Source organism: Adiantum capillus-veneris, chromosome 23 (assembly GCF_014529385.1).
Source record: "Adiantum capillus-veneris isolate H3 chromosome 23, ASM1452938v2, whole genome shotgun sequence".
Classification (NCBI taxonomy): domain Eukaryota; kingdom Viridiplantae; phylum Streptophyta; class Polypodiopsida; order Polypodiales; family Pteridaceae; genus Adiantum; species Adiantum capillus-veneris.
Window position 1 is genome coordinate 37,284,126 of NC_140953.1, and position 22,728 is coordinate 37,306,853.

The 22,728-nt window shown below is 45.4% G+C and overlaps 1 protein-coding gene across 1 annotated transcript in view; it reads right to left on the bottom strand.

The window, feature by feature from the left end:
- LOC147427650 (putative prolyl 4-hydroxylase 10) overlaps window positions 1-22,728 on the bottom strand; it is a 45,514-nt gene that overhangs the window by 16,250 nt on the left and 6,536 nt on the right. Inside the window, exon 2 of the mRNA XM_086497005.1 lies at window positions 9,245-9,335. Within this exon, the coding sequence (XP_086353131.1) occupies window positions 9,245-9,335 (91 nt within the window). The remainder of the gene's footprint in view (window positions 1-9,244; window positions 9,336-22,728) is intronic.

Here is a 22,728-nt window from a genome sequence, read left to right on the forward strand (position 1 = left end):
GACGGCCTTACAAGAATGCCAGCTACAAGAATCTCTTGGCCTCAAGGTCAGGATTGGGGGGCTCCACCCACCGTGGTGGTGCACCAGCGAGGACACCCTCGAGAAAGCGATCACCAAGCTCAATGATATTCTTCAACCTGTCTACATTAAGCCTGAAACTATCTCTTGGATCAACGACACACATAGGCACGTACCTCCCGAGCACTGCATACTCACTTTCAAGGACAAAGATAAATGGATGAAGTTGTTACCCCAATCTCGACTTCTCAAGGGAAAAAAGTTTTGGATCGCTAAGGAACTGACTACAAATCAACTCAAGAGAAAAGCAAGCGAGCTCAAGAAGATGCATGAAGCACGCAAGCAAGGTGAATGGGCTATCTACCGAGGTGGCAAAGCCATCATCCAGGAGTTCCGAACTCCCAAACCGGCTCTCCCCTTAGCCGACCCTCCTTAGGTTTTGTTCTTTCCTTTTCCCTTTTGTTATCCTATCCTCCTGATGGACCCTCAGTCCTTAACTGATATGTATCGACCATCCTCACTTGAAAGGAGATGTTGTAATGTTTTGTTTCCATCCCATGGGTCATATTTGACCTCCGTGGACGATAAGTCAATCTCTCTCTCTCTCTCTCTCTCTCAGTTTTCAGTTGTGTTAAGTGCAAAAGTTTGTTCCAATTCTGTTCTTTTCAATTGGCACGTGGTGCCCATCGGTTACATTGAGAGTGGAGGTGTATACACCATCTAAAGGTGTACCATCCTTACCCAACACAACACCAAGACTATTGCCAATCTCTATAACATGTGGATGAAACTCTGGCAATAGACACTCTCTCTCTCTCTCTCTCTCTCTCTCTCTCTCTCTCTCTCTCTCTGGCAACAGAGAGAGCCTTGTTTTGTTCAGTCTGTTCTTTTCTATTGGCACGTGGTGCCCGTCTTGTGACAGCTGCCTCCAATGCTATCCGAGGGGTCCTCCAGCATATTCAAGCTCTCCCCAATGCATCACTAATATGTGTGAGGCAGGGACTCCACAATATGTGACCAAAACTCAGTCTGTGCACTCACATGGTTGGGTGAATAGATGTTCAAGAAGCCCACAAGGCTACCTTGAACTCACATGGTGACCCATTGGGCCTTGCTTGGCGCAATAATATCTCTGCCCACAATGGCCGGCTGCCATGAGTCTGCAATAGTCATACATACACCTCCCTGAATGCCAGCTGACCAAAATGTCTCATACCTACCTCGCAAAACAAGGCCACATCACCGAATGGGGCTCTCACATAGATGGTGCTCCTGTAGCATAAGAATATCAAATAGATCCACCCACAAGGCATCTATGAAGCTCCTGTCTCAAACGACCCTCATGCGTACAAACTATGATCCTCCAAGGCCCTGAATATTCCATGTGACAATCCTCATGGGGTCAATGAGAGAAAACAGATGCTGCTATAGCAGTGAGGCGAGCAATCTTTGAGGCCGGTTTGGAAGGTAAGTAATCCGCATTCGATCGACCTCGAGATAAGCGAGTTTACATCACACGTCTCACCCACGCCCAGGAGGCCCGTACGGTCCTTTGAGCCACATCCTCTGTCCAAGAATCCTCATGAGTAAATACATAGCGGGGGAGCTACGCATCTGCAAAAAAATAAATAATAATATATGTGCAGCATGTGGCATCGAGTAATGTCGCTATGAACTTGACCAACGGCCACAAAGCAAGCTTCTTGTTTATGTTCTTGTATCTTAACTAATTCATTGCCAAGTTGGTTTGTTCAGCTCTCTCTCTCTCTCTCTCTCTCTCTCTCTCTCTCTCTCTCTCTCTCTCTAGCAAACAAGGCGAAAGAAACCAAAAAGAATTGAAAACATCGTAGATGGTCGCGCAGGGGACAACGCACAGCAGAGGTGAGGCCAGGGCTACTCAGGCGAACAGTTAGGCTGCGCGCACCTGCACCTGGACTGGTCGCGGGTGAGCTAGAGGAGGTAGCGCACCTGCCTTGGGCAGCGAGGGCGAACGGGAGAGCAATACGCAGGTGGCCTGGAGGCACACGCAGTCAGCTCCTCTCTCTCTATCGCCTAAGGCTGTCTATCGTGAGCTTCATCGCGTAAGGCTGTCTATCATGAGCTTCATCGCGTAAGGTTGCCTATCGCGAGCTGTTGAGTTAGCCTATCGCCTAAGGCTGCCTATCGCGTGTTATTGAGTTAGCCTATCGCCTAAGGCTGCCCATCTCTCTATCGCCTAAGGCTGCCGGTTGCTGCTCCTTCACACGCGAGAAATTCCCCAAAAGGCGCGTCAGTTGCCGGAGTTTGGTTCACGCACACGTCAGTTGCTGCTCCTTCACGCGCGTGTCAGCCTGAAGAGTCTTAATACGATCTCCATTCTCCATCAGCTTGTAGCAGGGGTCGCCACATTTGTGGGTCTGGTTCGATGGATCCGCCTACCTAAGGGGAAGGGCCGGGTGTAGATAGCTACACCACCCCAAAAAAAACAACAACTACATTTAAGCGGAGAAACAGAGATACTGTACTATCACCAGGATCATTACGAGTGGGGAAAACGTCCAAGATACATGATGAACTAATGATGGAGAAGGTCCAAGTGATGCTCAAATTAGAGCTAAACTACATGAGAGATGACATCAGGAAGGAAATGCACGCGAGCGCTGAGAGCTACAAGAACTCCATGTATGGAGACATGATGAGAGAACTAAGGAGAGAGATCCGGGGGATACAGAATGAGGAGATTCAGAGCTTGAAAACGGAATTACGAAACCTAATCAAGGCCGAAGTAAATGTAACAGAATGCGTTATGCAAAAGAAACTCGATGAGGCAGTAGCAAGTTTTGAAGCATGGAGAACAAATATGGAAAAACACATGGGGGAAAAGGATGCAATAATCGAGGAGCTAAAAGGAGAACTTGCGGCTTGCAAATCTGCAACTAAGAAGAAGGGAGACGACCAACCTTCGGTGCTGAAGGAGCTCGAGGACATGAAGGATTAGATGAAAACTCTACGGGAAGGAGATGAACAAAAATCGAAAACGGCATCTTCATGGGCAGAATGTCTTGTGAAGACACAAGAAAAGGTTGATGAAGCAGAGAAATGGATTGAGGATGCGAAGAAAGGGAAGGCCCAGATGCTCGAGACCACACCTACTTCTACCATTATTAATACGACCATTGAGGAAGAGCAGAAAAGGAAGACTCGGGCTCTGCATGTGCGGGTCAAAGGAGTCAAAGACAAAGAGAATGTAGATGAAGAAGTGAAGGAACTGCTACAACGCATGGGCATCATAGAGCCTACTCACACAAGTGCATGGAGAGTGGGCAAGAAAGGAATCGATAAGAAGGGAAACGTAAAGGATAGGGCACTTATTCTCCGATTCCCGAATATAGAAATAAGGAAAGAATTTCTAAAAAAGAGGCCAACTCTTAAGAGAACTGGTATTTTCCTGGGAGATGACCTTACATTGGCACAAGTGACACACATGCAAGAGTTGATGCCAACGATCAGGGCAGCAAGAGAAAAGGGGAAAATTGTCTTTTATAGAGGAGGGAAAGTAGTGGTTCTGGAAAAGCGCTCAGCATGATGGTGCGAGACCTATGGGGCGACGCTCCGGATAGCGGCGTGGAATTGTAATGGATCATATAGGCTAGATGTAGGTGCCTTTAAAGACAGCTTTAGGGACAGAGACATAGTTTTCTACTCAGAGACACACTAGATACCGGGACAGCGTATGCCACATGTGAAGGGTTATTTATGGGAAACAACTGGTCGACCAGACAAGAGATCTCTACAGGGTAGCCGAGGTTCAGGAGGAGTAGCAGTCTTATTCAAGGAGGAGCTGAAACCACTACTACAGATTATCAGGAAAGATGAGCAAGCAAGGTATATGTGGGTGAGAATGAGAGCCGAGACAGGTAGATGTCTATATATCGCTATATGCTACTTCCCTCCGAGTACCTCAGTCTACTCCCCTCACCTAAAGGACAATCCCCTTTCTCCATATTGAATAATGATATATGGGAGTTCTCTAGAGATGGAGACATCGTTCTCTTAGGAGACTTTAATGCCAGAACGGCCAACTCTCAAGCAGTATTCTATGATACTTCTGAGAAAATGCTCAGAAAAGTGGATTTATCACAGAGGGGGCTTACTAGAAACTCACAGGATAAAGAACACACTGAATATGGGAGACATCTCATGGAGATGGCAACTATACATGGTTTGGCCATACTTAATGATCTAGAGAATTTCCCGTTATCTCGGGATTCACATGCTTCCCGCACAGGCATGGGGCCAATACAGTGGATTATGTCATGACTTCACCAAGCTTTATTTCTAGTATCAAGGAATTTAAGGTGGGACCCAGACCCGTTGGGATTGTAGAGGATCGTGCTCTATTGACCTTATCAATCTCCTTCCAATACAATGCCTCTCAAGTACGAAGGAAGAAGACACACACAAGATATACTTTCACGCTAGAAACTGATGCAGCCTATGTGGAAAAGATCTACAATAGGATGTGGACAGCCGAGCCAGTATATACTGTAGAGGAGATTACTTCTCAATTAACAGAGATACTACATGGAGCAACACAAGAGGCATACCCACATACTCAACCTGATCAGAAGAGAGGATCTGGGAACATGCCTCAAAACAGTTGGTATGACGAGGAATGCAGAGAGACGAGAACCCAGGTCCAGAAAGAGCTTACACTTGGGATCATCACATATAAGCAGTCTCCGATTGCTCTTCGGCGTATAGTACGTCGCAAGAAAAGGGCATTTTTAGCCAAACTGGAGAAGGATTTATATCAGCTCTTCTCGAGTCAGGACTCACATGAGGCCTGGCGCTTATTTCACGAGCACTCACCGCCTCCGACGATTACTTCTCCTGAGATCTGGGGTCAATATGTAACATCATTATATATGGTATCTGGACAGCCTCCATTACCAGATCCGCTAGAGCCATGCCCTGCTACTACGGAAATGGTGGAAAAAGCCATTGATAAGATGAAGACAAGAAGAGCATATGATCATGATGGTTTAGTAGCAAAACATCTGATCCATGCCAGGGATCTACTTTCAGAAGTCCTTGCTCGTCTGTTTAATCGGGTCATGTGTGAAGGATTACCTGAATCTTGGAAATTATCTACTATCGTACCTATTTTCAAGTCAAGGGATGCTATGATACCCGGGAACTACCGTACCATTATGGTAGGTCACACATTGACCCGACTGTACGCATCCATTCTTGAACAAAAATTGAGTAGATGGGCAGAGAATGAGGGCATAAGGGCAACAGGACAAGCTGGATTCACAAGGGGTTATTCCACTTTAGATCATATTCTTACACTCAGAGCCATTATTGAGGAAGGAAGAGCAAACTGGAGAAGGCTGTATTGTTGCTTTGTGGATTTTCGGAAAGCTTTTGATACAGTACCAAGGGCTAGATTGATGCGCAGGATGCAAGAGTTAGGGGTCCCCAAAGAGATTATTTGGGGGATCATGGCCTTATACGGGTCAGTAACTGGTTATGTACGTACTCCAGAAGGGGATTCCAACAGTGTTCACTCCACCGTTGGAGTAAAGCAGGGATGCCCACTGTCCCCTACTTTATTTGGTATGTACATAGATGAGGTATCAGATTACATTGATAGAGAGGGTGACAGCGGTGCTCAACTTGCAGGGTCATGGATCCCTTTGTTGTTGTATGCAGATGATATTGTATTGATAGCAGAATCACCAGATGGAATGCAGAGGCAGCTAGATGCATTACATAAATTCGCGGAGGACAGTGGACTGTCGGTAAACTTGGGTAAAACCAAAGTTATGGTGTTTAACACCACACTACAGTGGGTTAGGAGATCGGCACCTACATTTGCATATGGCCAGGATACAATAGAGTACACAGATGCATACACATACCTTGGGGTGGTATTTGCAGGACCGAAGTTTACTCTTAAGAAAGCAGCAGATGCTAGATTATCCAGAGCCTCTGCAGCCCTGGGAGGGTTGGAGAGGATGTGTTCACAAGTGCAGTTTCAGGAACCACGAACAAAACTTTGGCTCTTTGATACTATGGTGGCTTCGGCTATGCTTTATGGGGTCCAGATTTGGGGACCATCTGTGGATCAGGATAATTGGAAGTCAATGGAGAGACCTTTGGTATCTATGATTTCCCGAATGATTAGAGCCAAGGCCTCCGTACCACACGCGATTACCCGAGCGGAACTAGCGGCCCCTCCGATAGAAATTGAGGCTCTTTCCAGATCAGTGTCCTTTATACATGGTTTGTGGGATACAAATAATGGCCAATATACTAGACTGGCCCGCGAATCCTCTCGACAATTGGCAATGAAAGGGGATACATCATGCTAGTATGCGCAACTGTCCTTGTGGTTTCAGAGACACGGCTTCAGTATGGAAAGATTACCCCCCTTCCAATACTCTCTTGAGGCTCCATCACTGGCGATTACACGAACGGAGATTAATAAAATCATCCGACAGGATCTTATACAGTTGGATACTAAGAGGACATGGATAGACCCTACACAAGAATTGGGCACGAAGATGGCCGACTACAAAGAAAACTTCCTACAACTATCTGAAGATGGATTTGTGATTCGCCCGAGTTACATGGATACCCACCTGTCTCATGGTTTGAGATGTGCTATTGGTCAGATTCGTACATCCTCACACCAGTTGGAAATTGAATTTGACAGATTTAGGGGAATCCCACCTGAGAGCAGAATTTGCAAGTTATGCGGAATGGAGCCGGAGACAGAATTACACTATATATGCCACTGCACAGTATACTATGAGATACGTGGGCGTTTTCATTGCCTCTTTAAAGAAGGCTTTGGACCTCTAGATAGAATCCTGCAATACCAAGATCAAAGATGCTTAGGCTTGTACCTACTGGAACTACATCGGCACAGGGATAATCTAATGAGAAGACAAAGAGCACTACGGCCTCAGAGGCAGATCACATATTTCTTCGGATCGAGAGAAGCAGGAGTGGAAGGGGAAGCAAGAGGCCAGCAGCCAAACCAAAGGAGTACCCACATTCATACCAAAGGCACCCTAATTGACAGAGCGATTGAGCTTAGGAAATCGAGACGACCACGACCAAGATGCAGAAGCACACTTCATCGGAGGAGACTACAACAAAGGATTAGAAGCATTCTAGCCAGACACCCAGAATGCTCCTAAGAAGTTTACTTAATACTTTGTATTTAGTTTTTTTCATATTTACTTTCACACTTAGTACTTTAGTACTAAGGTACCTAAACATTGTAACAGATTCACCACTTTTGTATCAATTTGGTCTCATAGGTCAGTCTGGCCTTTTGAAGACGTTAATATAACATTTCATTTCATTTCATTTCTCTCTCTCTCTCTCTCTCTCTCTCTCTCTCTCTCTCTCTCTCTCTCTCTCTCTCTCTTCTTGGGCTAGAAAAGGGGTTGTATTCTGTGTACATAAGAGACCTCGGGGGATGCTCAATGGCCTATCACCCAGAGTAAGTACAAAAGAGGAGTGACAATGTGTAGGCTATGTAAACATAACGGTGGTCTGTAAGACGAATACAAAATGAACCACCGTGGGTGCATAATGCCATGTGATGTGATCCTGACCCCGTCGGAAAAGAACTGGTGATCGCGCCCATGTGTGAAGAAAGACGCATCGACGCTTCTCCGCTGCCCTAGAGGAGCCGGCTGAAGAATCCCACTGACTACGAAGAGTATGACCACCGAAGCTCGGCTCATACTGAAGATCTTGAATACCAAGAACACACCGCCCAGGAAGAGAGCAACTTGCAAGATCCTTCACAAGACTTGAATAAAAAATTTCAGATCAGCAGGACAAGTTGATGAAGAGACCGAAGAGAGAGGTATTAAAACTTGCATAAGAATCCGCTGGAAAAACAACAAGTCAATGCTGAGGGAACCTGCATAAACATGCACAATGTGCGGCAGCAGGCAGCAGCCTCAACATACAATCGGGCTGGACACTCTCTCAAACCCACCCTAGTAGGCCAAGCACCACGCACCCACACAGACTCATGCACACACACAAACCCACGCGCACACCTGAATGCTTGGACCCCAGCATCCACGTTGCACCTGAGCACGCAAGCATGTAACATGCAACTCCCCCACACCCACTTACAAACCCAAGCGCACACACAGGTAACTTACACAAAAACCGTACCGAACAGAACACTTGAAAAGCAGCAACCCGTATTAAAAACATAAAAAGGGAAGGCAATCAAGAACAAAAGAAAATGGACAAGATATCCCAAATACAGAAAACAGAAAACCCACTCAAATACAAAAACACAGAAATAAGGGAAGAAAGAACAGAAAAAATAAAGGGGAAAAGAGGGAGGGGGGGAGGGGAGCAGGGGTTGTTTCTAGTTTTGCATCCATGAGACCCCCAGAATTCCTGCACTATGACATCAAACATAGAGCTACTTCTCTTCAAGGAAATGAAAAGAACTATTCAAACAATCGCTCTCCATCAAGTAATCAAAACTGCTGTGAAGACCTCTTGGAAGTAGGAGTGAAAATTAATAATGAGAAATCAAGAGGACAAGATATTCCAAATACTAAAAAAAGAAAACCCACTCAAATACAAAAACACAGAAATAAGGGAAGAAAGAAAAACAAAATAAAGGGGAAAAGAGGGAGGAGGGGAGGGGAGCAAGAGTTGTTTCTAGTTTTGCATCCATGAGACCCCCATAATTCCTGCACTATGACGTTAGAACATAGAGCTACTTCTCTTCAAGGAAATGAAAAGAACTATTCAAACAATCACTCTCCATCAAGTAAATCAAAACTGCTGTGAAGACCTCTTGGAAGAAGTAGGAGTGAGAATTAACAGTGAGAAATCAAGAGGAAACTGCTGGAAAAATAGTTTGAAAGTAAAAACCTTACAGTTGTGTCGGACAAGATTACAAAATAAAACAAACCTGCAGTCACTGTGACAATGGCTCAACAATTAGCAACCTCAATTTCTTTAAGAGTTCAAAGAACCAAGGAGATGGCTGACCACACCAATCAGCTTCAAAACTCAGCTACTGTTGACTTCTCAAACAGATGTTCTTCTTCCAATACATTTATCAGGCGAATTGATCAAAAGCTAATAACCTAACCAAATACTTGATGAAAACTGAACTGAAGTAGGTTTTGAAATATTTGGACCACATTTTGCACCAAAAAATAACCAAATGAGCAAGCCATACCAAGAATTTGTGGTAAACAAAAGCCCGTGGCTCCCAGGAGATTAGTTCCACCCATGGTTTACTGCTGGCTTGCACCAAATTGTCGTTAGACCTAGACAAGAGAAGAAACCAACCAAAGTTGAGCGAAATGTCTTCCATTGTTTTTGTGAAGAAATTAGAAGTAACAGACCAGCTTGTACATTAGTGTTGCTACAAAACTGCCTTGTACATGTTAATGTGACCCAACACTAGAGCCCTATTCAGAAGTTGCAAAGCTAGGACTGACTAGCCATTTCAGGCATCTGTATTTACAAAAACAAACCCTGGAGCCGGCAAGAGATGGTCGGTTGGTAGTAGGAGACAACAAGGTGGGGGCTCCTGTGAATCAGGGCCAAGGATAAAATGCTAGTAGACCACTATCTAGCACCAAGGCCAGGGCTATAACGGTTAACCGGCCAGTACACAGTGGAGGGCGGTACTTATTCAATTACCTCTTAACTTTACACAAACAGTTGAGAAGGACAAAATACAAATGCATCCAAGGACTAGAATGTCGCGCGCACACAAAGACCGACACCCTGTAGGCCCCAAAGATTGGCGCCCCTTTCGGTATTTCTTTATTCAATTGCAAACGAACCACCCGAACACTTACACCAAACTCTCACCAAGCTGTCCAAACCTATAAGGGCTGAAACTGCAGGTTTTTGACCCAATTTCGGTGTCCAAGTTTGTTACAGTGGTATCAGAGCATCTGGACGTAGAGTCTAAGAATGAGAGCCTCCCACTCCCTTGTACTTTGAGTTGCAGATTTAATACAAAAAGAAATACCGAAAGGGGCGCCAGTCTTTGGGGCCAATATCTCTAGGCACAGAACTCCGCCGGGCCGTGTCGAATCAATTGTGAACTGTGAACTGTTTTGAAGTGAATCCTTGTCGTGTCGCGGTAGAATCTTGACTTGAAGTGTCCAAGTCTGTTACAGTGGTATCAGAGCCAACCAATATGACTTTCTGGAGGATAAAAGCAAGAAAGTCCGAGAGTTTAAAGGTGGACAGTCAATTAAATTTGACACGTTTTCTAGATATCGAGATACTTCGAAGGCTTTGACCTTCATACAGCAGTTTGGCATAGCTTTCTTTGGAGGGCGTTACTCAGAGCACTCCAAGATTCGGAGGGCTACCTCTTACTTTAGGGGAAATGCTCAAACTTGGTGGTCCAGCCTTCTATTGAACAAGAAAGCGCCAGTTCAATGGCTGAAATTTAAAAGGCTTTTTATTTCTTCTTGGTTGACTCGGGAGTACGAACGTGACATACGAACTGCTTGGAACCATCTTCGGATGACCAAGAGAGATTTATTGGACACATACTGCGAGAGATTCTGGAGCTCTTTTCTACCAGCCTCTTCATTTAAGAAGATCTCGTTCAAAGAACAGATTGAGCGGTTTACATTGGGACTTCCTACAGAGATCTGAGATCATTGCTTAGAGCAAAAGTTAGATTCTATTCAGGAACTGATGAGTCATGCGAAACGGGGTTTTGACATTCATTCAGGCAGTTTGACCTACCCTACAGATGAAATCATGACGCAAAGGACCGAACAGACTTCGAACAATGAAAGTAGAAAGAAGAGCAACCCAAAAAAGAAAGAAAAGGATGCACGACCCAAGCTTACTCTTCAAGAGAGAGCTAACTATATCAAAGAGGGGAAGTTGTCACAACTTGGTGACGTGGCTGCCCAATACACACACACACACCCTCTGGCAAGGACTCTTGGCTGCAGGTGATGACGTGGCTGCCTTGTACGGACACTGAAATGCTAACGTGGCAAGGCTGTACAGCAACCCCCGGAAAATGCGGAGTTCGCGATTTACGGCGCTGCTTTAGGGCAGTTTTGCGTGGGCTGCTTTTCTACGCAAAAGAGGGGGGGGGAGAGAGAGAGCTTGTGAGAGACAAAGAGCTTTTGCTTTATTTGGCAAGGCTTTTAATTTTTTCAGCTTTTGGGGCTCTGCTTTTGGCATCCCTTGTAAACCAGCCTCCCACTTCTCAGAGCGTCTGGACGTAGAGTCTGAGAGTGAGAGCCTCCCACTCGCTTGTACTTTGAGTTGCAGATTAATACAAAAAGAAATACCGAAAGGGGTGCCAGTCTTTGGGGCCAACATCTCTGTGTGTCACGTGAGACATCTAACCCTATGTGTCGTGGACAAGCTACTTCATGACAAGGGTTCAGTCCAGTTCAGTCAGTCTAGAATAGGAAGTGATCTAGCACTTTTGTGAGTTTGTTCGCAGACCGTGCATGTCCAGACACTTAAAGTAGATGCATATCCTCTGGTTGCACACAGCATGATCATCAGCAGTACCATCAGAATCCATCAGGAGCATTTTCCAGTGCATTAAACCTATTTTCCCTATTTTTGACATTTTTCACTTATTATTTTTAAGTGACTTTTGTTGGAAACTGGGTAGGGCAATTTGCATAAGACAATATATAAGCAAACCTAGCGCTAGCATTCCAAAGCAGAAGAGGCAGCAAGAGCACTTGCTCAACAGGCAACTTCTCAAGCAAGAACCAGCAAAACCTGGCGTTTTTCAACAAGAAGCCCAGCGTTTTGAAGGCCCCACTTCAGCGTTTTCAGCAGCCACTCCCCTCGCCAGTAGCCCCTCACATTAGCGCTTGCAGACTTAGAAACTCCAGCGTTTTCAAAGGCCTAAGTTCCGCGTTTTTGAAGCCTCTGCCCACAGCGTTTTCAGCCCCCTAAGACCAGCATTTTGGGATCAGCACTTCAGCGTTTTTCATAGCTTGACATCAGTGATTCCATAGCCATCATACCAGCGTTTTTCCATGCAGCAGAGATAGCACTTTTGCAGTAGTAAATTCAGCGTTTTTGCAGCAGTAAATTCAGCAAAGAAGGAACGGTACGAAGGAGCATTTTCAGCCATACGACGTCGCCGTCATCTCCAATCTAGATCCATAGTGCATCTCAGTCTCATGACTTGCATCAGCATCTTGTACCAGATTGGGCAATCAATACAATAGACTTCTCTCGCCATCGAGAGAAGGGCCTTCGAAGGAGGGTTTGACAACTTGTCTGGTGTCGTATTCTTCTCTCTCTATCTCTCAGTCTCAGCACCTTCATTCACAGTATTTGTCCACTTTCTTTGTGATCACTTGCACTCTCTCATTAAAGGACGGAAGGCTCTCCCTTCCATAAGTAAAGGGAACCTTGAGCACAGTTCGGAGCACTCATCTTGAGCAAAGTTCAACATTCACTTCCGATGCACCTTACACTAGGCACGGAACTCCGTCGGGCCAATGTCGAATCAATTGTGAACTGTGAACTGTTTTGAAGTGATTTCTTGTGGTGTCGCGGTAGATTCTTCACTTGGAGTGTCCAAGTTTGTTACAGTGGTATCAGAGCGCGGCCGATTTCTCTTCTACCGGGAAATGCGATCCTTTTCACGCGGCACTTATGGCTTCAAACAGAGATCGGTCGACTCCCTCTGCATCTGGAGATGCGGGAGGAGATCACGAAGAAGATTCACGCAAGTACGGCCCGCCTCGGGCTACTCCGGCAGAGCTTGAAGAGATGGAGCATTGATGACTGACTAATCGACGACGCAGGAAAGATGATGCAAAATTTTCCGAAGGACCCGAAATTTGCAAAATTTATGACTCAGACATCCTTCGACGAGGTGTATGCACAGTGGCAGCAAACCACAGAACCACCCCTCAAACCACTACTCAAGAAACCTCCTACCCCAAAGATGTTTACTGAGAAGGAATTAGAAGAGGTGGCTTTGTGACGCGTAGAACAAAGCAGAAAAGCACGACAAAAAGCAGAAGAAAGGAACTCACTTCCCAGGTTATTTGGGTCGTCAGTCTACTTTTGACTCGGCCAAGAAGCAAAACAAGCGTGTGCGGTTTGAAGGATTACATAGTTCTTCTTCTTCTTCTTCTTCTAGCTCTTCCGATTCGAGCGAAGAAGACAGAAAAGGCAAAAAGCGAAGCAAAAAGCAAAAGGGCAAGAAAAAGACAAAGAAGTCTAAATCTCGCCCAGTTTCGGACAGTTCTACAGAGGACTCGTCTTCAGATAGTTCGGACTCCGACCACCGCAGATTCTATGCAAAGAAGAAGAATTTTTACAAAGCCGACCAGTATGACTTTCTGGAAGATAAAAGCAAGAAAGTCTGAGAGTTCAAAGAAGGTGGACAGTCAGTTAAATTTAACATGTTCGAGATGCTTCGAAGGCTTTGGCCTTCATATAGCAGTTTGACATAGCTTTCAGAGCACTCCAAGATTCGGAGGGCTACTTCCTACTTCAGGGGAAATGCTCAAACTTGGTGGTCCACACTTCTATTGAACAGGAAAGCGCCAATTAAATGGCTGAAATTTAAAAGGCTTTTTTTTTCTTCTTGGCTGACTCGAGAGTACGAACACGACATACGAACTGCTTGGAACCATCTTCGGATGACCAAGAAAGATACTTTGGACACATATTGCGAGAGATTGTAGAGCTCTTTTCTACCAGCCTCTTCATTTCAGAAGATCTCGTTCAAAGAGCAGATTGAGCGATTTACCTTGGGACTTCCTACAGAGATCCGAGATCACTGCTTAGAGCAAAAGTCAGATTCCATTCAGGAACTCATGAGTCATGCGAAACGGGGTTTTGCCATTCACTCTGGCAGTTTGACCTACCTCACAAATGAAATCATGACACAAAGGAATGAACAGACTTCGAACAATGAAAGTAGAAAGAAGAAGATTAACCCAGAAAAGAAAGAAAAGGATGCATGACCCAAGCCTACTCTTTCACAGAGAGCTCTTTACATTAAAGAGGGGAAGTGCTTCGGATGCGAGGAAACTAGGCATATCTCCGCGAAGTGCCCTAAAAAGGTACCGAAAGAACAGAACGACAAGGATGAAGACAGGCCTGAAGGTTCGAGAGCAGCTGAGGAACGTGGACGAAAAGGCAAGATGAAAGAAGGACTGGTTCCAGATTGCATGGGTACTGACCCAAGCACGATTCATGAGTGTATAGAACTTTGCCGAGCTTGGGGCAAAAGTGAAAGACCAAGAAGCCCTGATTTTTCTTTGATGGAGGAGCCAAGGCCAACTTCATTTCACTTGAATTGGCGGCGCGGATCGAGATCACACCCGATCAGATGGGACCACTAGCAGAGGCAGTTCTAGAGGCACTCGGCAGGGACGTAGCCATTACGCCTGTCATTGGCAAACTTCGGTTACATTGTCAGCGGTATTTGGGGTATGAGGACTTCTACATAATGCCTTTGGAAGGTTGTGATGTCCTCTTCGGAATTCCTTGGTACCACAAGAACAACGCCGTGGTGGACTATCGGGCGAGAAAAGCGACTTTGACCACAGAGAAGGGCAGAACCATTGTACTTGATGTGAAACTTAAGGGCGAGTCTGTCCCTATTGTATCGGCTTCGGCCATTTCAAAATTAATGAAATCCAGCCTGTTTGTTTACTCAATCTTCTTGAGAGAGATGAATGATAAGAATAGGACAAATATGTCTGAACTTGATAAAGAACGCCAAGATTTTCTCCACACTCATGCCGATTGCTTTTCAGAGGGCCTGCCAGGCGAGTTACCACCCGCTTGTCCTGAGGATCATACCATTCATCTGATACCTGGAAGCACACCACTGAACCGGCCATCTGTCACCAACATGTGACTACTATCTATCCTTTTTGTTGATTTCTTTCTTATTATCTATTTACTTTCACTTTTTGGAAACACCCCTCGGGAAATCTGACTGCCCTGCATTGCATAGCTAGTGTGGAACTGTCCAGAGGGATTCCACGCCTGAGGGCAAGAGAGCACTAAGGTTGGACAAGGACTATGGTTAGCCAAAGTGGGGTCATTGACTAGCCAAAGTGGAATCCTTTGCTACAGAGGCTACATTTCAGTTCTAGGTGTGGCTGCAGTGTACAAAGAGGGTCGGATGACCTAGAAAGATACAATGGCAGCATCTCCTAAAATTTAGGGAACTGCTATTTTGGGACCTAAAAATGTGTTTGCGTCATTACCTTTGGAATGACAAGGGGAACATTTTCTTACTCTGCCGTGAAGTCAACTGGGCAACCGGTTGGGAGATTTTTAGGCGGCAACCCCGAAACGGGAAAATGCTTGTAAATGTGCCAAGTGGCACCTTCTGGTGCACTGCAACAAGAAGTGGCGCTGAATTTTAAGCTGGGAGAGGCTCATTTTCAGATTTTGTCACAGGTTAAGAGCTATGGAGTGCTTGCTTTCCCTCCTATGTACAGTGCGGTGCCAGGAGTGATGCCCTGCACGCTACGCACTGCCCTCTCTCTCCTCTATGGCAGTATGTTATGCCCCACTAGTGGGCTATTCATTTGACCAATGTACAGTTGTGTGGGTTCATGCGCGATTGCCGAGGTAAGAGCCTCTAGCACAGGTACTGGTACAGGTGAATTCGGAGAGGTTTCACGCTAGAAATCTCGTCCGATTCACAGGGCAAGTAGCCCTACAGGTGCGGGAGCTCGAGGACTTGCTCTACGGATGCGACCGGCATGTAAAACGGAGCCCGAAACAGTAAATTACAGCCTGCTGTGTATTTTTGCAGGTTTAGGGTTTTGGCCCTAAACGGACCCTAATACCCCCAGGAGGTTCGGGGACACGAGGGGACCGCTGTACAGGTGATCTGGTGCATTTTCGGGGCTGAAAACAGAGAATTCAACGTGCTGCAGATTCTCGCCAGGTTTTGCAAAGTGCCCGTATGCGTCGGGAAAGTCATTCAATGCGTGGGAATACTGACTGTGAAGGATCCTAGTACAGTTATGCTGCCGAAATCGGGCCGGAACAGTTGAAATTCAGCCAAGTTTGTGCGGGGCAGCTTGTAGGGAACCACAGCGTTTATTCCCTCTTTTGAACAATAAAGAAATACCGAAAGGGGCGCCTAAGTTAGGGGCCAATCTAGTGTTGGTCTACCTATACAGGTGCAATCTAGCAGCCTGTATCCCTCTCCCCTTTGTTGTGTCTTGAAAGTACAGGTAAAGTGGACGACAAATTAAATGGGTGAAAGCAAATAAGGTTTAAGTTTAAAGTCTACCGCCCTTTTTGAAAGTACAGGCCGGTTTCATGGTTCCATCGACGGGATTAAATCACTTTTTTCCATGAAGTGAGCCTTGGTCAGTTTGGGCTTGAGGACACAGGGGATCATAGACTAGACACAGGGAATTGCAATTATGGCTGACAGACCAGATGATGTGACTGAAGAGGTTTCCTCTTCACAGGGTCAACAGACACATGAAGTGGGTGAGTCTTCAAGACCACCACAGACGGATGATGATATATTCAAGACCCAGTTGGCTACTGCTATGGCTATGTTCACACAAGTAATGCAGAACCCGAGGTTTTTAGCCTTTCTGCAACCTCCTGTTCCGTCTCAGCAAGTTGGGTCACTGGATCACATTCAAAAGCCTGTTAAGGCTCGAGCACAAGTGATTCATACTGCAAAGTCAATGGAAACACCTGTACACTTGACGGAGAACATGCAATCTCCACAACCTGTGCCTAAGGTGCAAGAACAGGTGGCTGAGATGCCAATCTTTCAAGCTATACCATTTCAGCCAGCCACTTTTCGGCAACCTATAACTGGTTCTAATGGGCAGGGAAGCAACCTACAGGCTATGCAACAAGTCTTCCCACCACCTTCAGTACACCTTGGCTATTTTGGAGGTGGATCCGTATTCCAGAGCATGGCTGGTCATGCACCTGGAAATCAGTTTTACACGCCAGGAACAGTGTTCGGGGGTGCTCAAACGATGATGCCTAACCCCATGTATGGTGTCACGGGCATGCTACTAGGGTTTCAAAGCACTCAGGGCCAATTTCGGATGCCACAGGCAAATTTTGGGATGGCTGAAATTACAAATCAGCAGCCAAATATGGCATTTCCAGGTCAACTTGATTGCGGACAGGGAACACAAATGACCCCTAACAGTGTTCCCATGTTTCAGTCACTTCCATATGAAAATTTAACACCGCTGGAGAGGCCAACTCCGTACAAAGAAGGTGGCAAAGGTGTGACTTTCACAACCTTTACAGGGTTTGATGACAGGACGAAGGTTCTCTCATTCCTCCAGCAATTTGACAAGGCCTATGCAGGGGGAAACTTTACAGAGGCTTCAAAGGTCCGCAAGGCAACCACTTTCTTGACAGGGAATGCGGGACAATGGTGGACAACTTTATTGCTTCAAGGGCAAGCTCCGTCCACATGGATTTATTTCAAGCAGATTTTTGCAACAACATGGTTATCTGATGATTTCGAAGCAGATGTCATGACAGAATGGCACCAGCTTAATGCTGCCACTTGCAAGAATCTGGATGATTACAATCGGAAGTTTTGGAAAGCTCTACTTCCAGTAACTTCCTATAGGTTTGTGCCATTGACAGAACAAATTGAAAAATACTGTTGTGGCCTACCCAAAGGATTGAGGAAATACTGCACGAAGACCAAAGTCACTACTTTGACGCAGCTCATCGAGGTAGCAAACACTGGCAATGATTTGCTCAAGGGAGAAGATTGTGAATTCAATACTGGCGTCAAGGAAGGATCAGCCAAGAAAAATTCAGCGAAGAAGTATGTTCCCAAGGAGGCTCCGAAAGGGACTCAGGAGCCGGCCAACGTAGGGAAAGACAAAGCTACGGCTGAACCAGAAAAGGGACCAGCGAAGAAATGGAAAAGACGTTTTTCTCGCAAGTCAGAAGAGCAAAAGAAGATCCTGAGGTCAGAGAACAAATGCTTCATCTGTGAGCAGCCTGGCCACATTGCTTACAATTGTCCTACAAAGAAAAGGCCAGCTGATTCTGAAGACAAGGAGGACAGGAAAGGAAAGAAGCCCATGGCTGGTCTAGTGCCAGATATGGTGGGCGACAAGCCAAATTCAGATGCAAGTGAGCTTTGCAGAGCATGGGGAAAGGTCAGGGATCAAACAGTGCTTATCTTTTTTTAGCCAGGTGCCAAAGCCAACTTCATTTCCCCAAAATTGGCTTCAAAGTTGGGAATCAGACCTATAGAGATGGGGTATACAACAGAGGCAGGTTTGGCATGTACTGGCCATACAGAGGCTGTGACACCCATCATTGGAAAGTTGCGCCTACATATCCAGTCCTATGTAGATGCTGAAGAATTTTACATCATGCCACTGGACGGATGTGATGTGTTGTTAGGTATTCCTTGGTTATTTCGTGTACAGGGAATCATGGATGCCTACAACAAAAAGATCATTGTACAGAGCAGGGGAAAGACTCACATTCTGGATGTAAAGCTTAAAGGGGAGTCTATTCCCACTGTATCAGCTTCTGCTATTACTTCTGTAATGAAAAAGCATCTTTCTGCGTACTTGGTTTTTGCACGTGAAGTGTCAGATTGTGATGAATCAAATTTATTTGTGCTAGATAAAGAAAAGTCAATGTTTTTACAACAGTATAGTGACTGTTTCTCCGATTCATTACCGTCTCAATTACCGCCAGAGAGACCCGAGGACCATGCGATAGATTTGGTGCCAGGCAGTAGCCCACCAAATAAGCCTCCGTACAGGGTTAGTGCGGCTCAGCAGAAAGAGATAATGGGCCAAGTACAGGAGCTGTTAGAAAAGGGGCTGATTCAGCCCAGTTCATCTCCATTCTGTTCTCCAGTGTTGTTGGTGCAGAAAAAGGATGGCTCATGGCGTATGTGCATCGACTACCGTGCACTGAACAAGAATACCATCAAGAATAGGTTCCCTATACCTAGAATTGATGATATTCTGGACAAATTAGAAGGAGCAGCTATGTTTAGCAGGATAGATCTAAAGAGTGGGTACCATCAGATCCGCATTAGATCAGAGGATGTGGACAAGACTGCTTTTAGAACGACGTTTGGCCTTTATACGAATTTTTAGTGATGCCCTTTGGTCTCACAAATGCTCCTGCTACATTCTCATTGCCTATGAGAGCCGATTGTTTTCAAGGCCGGAATTGACAATACAGATATGTGAGAAAGGGCTTTTGGTGGTTATCCACCTCTTACTCAATGGCGACATTACCTACTCGGAGCAGATTTTACTGTTTTCACACACCATCAGAGTTTACGATACTTCTTGCCACAGAAGCAGCTATCGGAAAAGCAGATGCGGTGGGCGAATATCTTGTCACAGTTTCACTTCCAGATTGTCCACGTGCAGGGACAGAAGAAATTGGTGGCAGATACTTTGTCCCGGAAGCCGTTTTGGCTATTTCTGCAATACATCATAGAAGCTTCGAGGCTATGGTCGGTCAGTACGTCAAAGATACAGATTTTGCATATGTATTCAGTTGAATATAGAATGGGGAGGTAGTAGCGGGATATTCCTTTCGGGATGGCTACTTGATGAAGGAAACGATGTTGTTGAACAAAGTGAGTGGATATTGTGCGTGCAAGTGAATGAGACTGAGAGAAGGAGAGAGAAGAGATACGACACCTGAGAGGTTGTAAAACCCTCCTCCGAAGGCCCCACTCTCGTCGGCGAGAGTGGTCTACTTTTGATTGCACAAAGGTGTACAATGCGTATGCAATGGACTGATGCAACTTGGACTATGCCGATGACGACGATGGTGATGATGACGACGACTTAGGGCTGCTAAGTCTGAAATCTGGGATCTTCTATTGGCTGAATTTAGTGGCTGTTTCGGGGCTGAAAATGATTGTTTCACTGCTGTCTTTATGGCTGAATATGATGGTTGTGTCGAGGGTCATGCTGAAGACAAAAACGCTGAGGATCTGTCTCTGTCAGGCTGCGTTTTTAGGGCTGTTTGCACCTGCTGAAAACGCTGCCATAGCTGTGGGTTCCATGCTGAAAAACGCTGCAGTTTGCAAGTTTATCTCAATGCTAAAAACGCTGAATATGGCTGATGGTGCTAGCGTTAGTAAATCCTTGAAAACGCTGCCTTTGGCTGGGATTGCTGAGTCAAAACACTGATATGGCAGCCGGTGGTAGAGGGGAAAAACGCCAGGCAAGCAGGCTTGATGGCGATGTTGTGGGAGATGGAAACGCCAGGCAAGAAGGAAGCTAGGCATCTCACCAAGGGGATGACTTGGGGAGGTCTTGTTGAGAGAGGGAGGGAGCACCTGCTGCTTGGGGAAGCCTGTTGTGCTCTTTGCTCATCTGCCTAATTGTGCTAACTTGGGTTTGCTTATATATTAACTTACCCAATTTGCCCTACTGAGTACCCAACAAAAGTCACTTAATAAATAAGTGAAAAATGTCAAAAATAGGGGAAAATGGGATAAAGTCACTTGAAAAATCCCCAAACTGACTCTGATGGAATCTGATGGAAATGCTTATGCTTATGCGGTGTGCAACCAGAGGATATGCATCTACACTCTGTGACTGGGCATGCACGGTCTACGAGTAGACTCACAAAAGTGTCAGATCACTGCTAATCTATACTTGACTGGACTGACTGAACCCTGCTGTGGTATAGCTTGTCCACGGACACATAGGGTTGGGATGTGTCACGTGACATCCCCTCCTTTTCAAAGTGAGGTACTAGTACCGAACTGTATGGCGTCGAGGGAGATCGCCAACAGCATCCGGAATCTTGGAAGGGACTCGCCGGCCCACTCTGATGTGTGGGTCGTGCGGTACTTGAACTTCATAAAGGTCTGCAACGCTTGCTTCTTTGGGCCGCGCCGAAAGCGACAAAGTCGTTTGAATCTCCTTTCTTGCGTCAACTTCGTCTAGAGATCTGCTTCTTTCGTCTTCAAGAATCTCCATGGCTGAAAATTCCTGAAACCATCTCCAACACAAAACCATGAACATACCCATTTCATGTAAAGTGAAGGAAAAAAATCTTGTCTTCTCTAAAGACTGTGTATGCAATGTATATGAACATAGAGACGGAGTGACAACCCGTTCATCAAACACATGCAAACAATGAGGTTGAATCTTTTCTGTTTGATCGAAATCAATCAACTATGGCAAATCCCAATGGAAATGCCCATGCGTGGTGCTCCTACTATCATGTGCTCTTTCGGGTACTGTGTCATGCCAAGGAAGAGACATGGAATGTGGCTTCCTTACATACATATCTTTCAGCTTTTCGTGAACGATCCGCATACATTCGTGCTCATCCATGAGAGAAACGTGCTCAACATACAATATGTCATGCCTAAGAAAAGGGATAACATAACGATGTTGACTAAAATACAGCAAACCGTCACGAATGAAACACTCGAACAATACGTGCGTATCAATCATGCGAACACATAATACTTCCTGTGATGGTTCGTTGGACCTAGGCTCGAGAGCCAAGATTGATCCTTCCTGAATGATCGAATCGTCCTGTGGGGGTTCGTTGGACCTCGACTCGAAAGCCAAGATCGGTTCTTCGTGACTAATCGATTATGCAACGAGGTTAGCTTCGCTAGTAAAAGCATCAACTAACACATCATCCTTGTGAACAATCACGTCATCTTCATGCAACTCATCATGCTTGTGAGAAATCACATATTGATCATGCAAATCATCATGTTTGTCTTTATCATCCAAATCATCATGCAAATCGTTATCATTCAAGTCATCATGCTTCTCATAATCATGCAAGTTCTGTGTGTCATGTTGTGGAGAAAAAGAGATTGAGAGAATCTCCTTATCCCAAATCCTTTCAACCTTGTCCTGCATATTAGCAATGAGAGATGGAGAAGGAGCAATGTCCTCTCCATGAATGACAATAGGAGAATCACTGTCGGCATTGAGAGTTATAGTGTTAGTCGCAAATTTCATAAGAGCGTCATTATCACGAAACCATCGAATGCCCAAAATCATATCACATCCTGAGAGAGGAGAAACAACAAATCTTCTAGTGAAGGCAGTCTGTTGAATTGCAAACAACACATCAAGGCACTCCTCCGTGATGAGAGCGTCCATACCGGGACGAAAGCCAGAGACCTCAATAGGAGATCTCAGACTAACTTCGAGGCGGGCTCACTCAACAAGAGAGTAATTGACCGCATCATGCATACTACCTAGGTCAGACAATATGACAAAACAGTGCCCCAACGTACGACCATAACATTTAATGAGAGAATCATCAATAGGAGGGTCCTGAGAAACTTGGGGCACACTCGTGTTATCATTCATTGCATTGACAGAGGAAGTGGGTGTTGTGGGTTCTTTAGATTCATTCGATTCAAGCTTAGGACATGTTCTTTTTATGTGACCCTTAATGTGACAATGAAAACGACGACCTTCCTTAGAATAAGTGCTTTGTTCTTCTGACGTGATGTATCCTCCTACAATTCCTTGTGCTACCTTTTCATCTGGAGTAAGCTTAGGTTTAGCAATTGTGTTAGCCTTACCCTTAGATTCATTGGAAGAATTCTTTGATGAGAGATTGTTGGAAGATTGGTTAGAAGAGTTATCATTCTTACAATTCTTACCGTTCTTATGTTCTGAGAAGTCTGCGAGGTACTTGTGGAAGTCTTGTTCTCCTTAGGCTTTC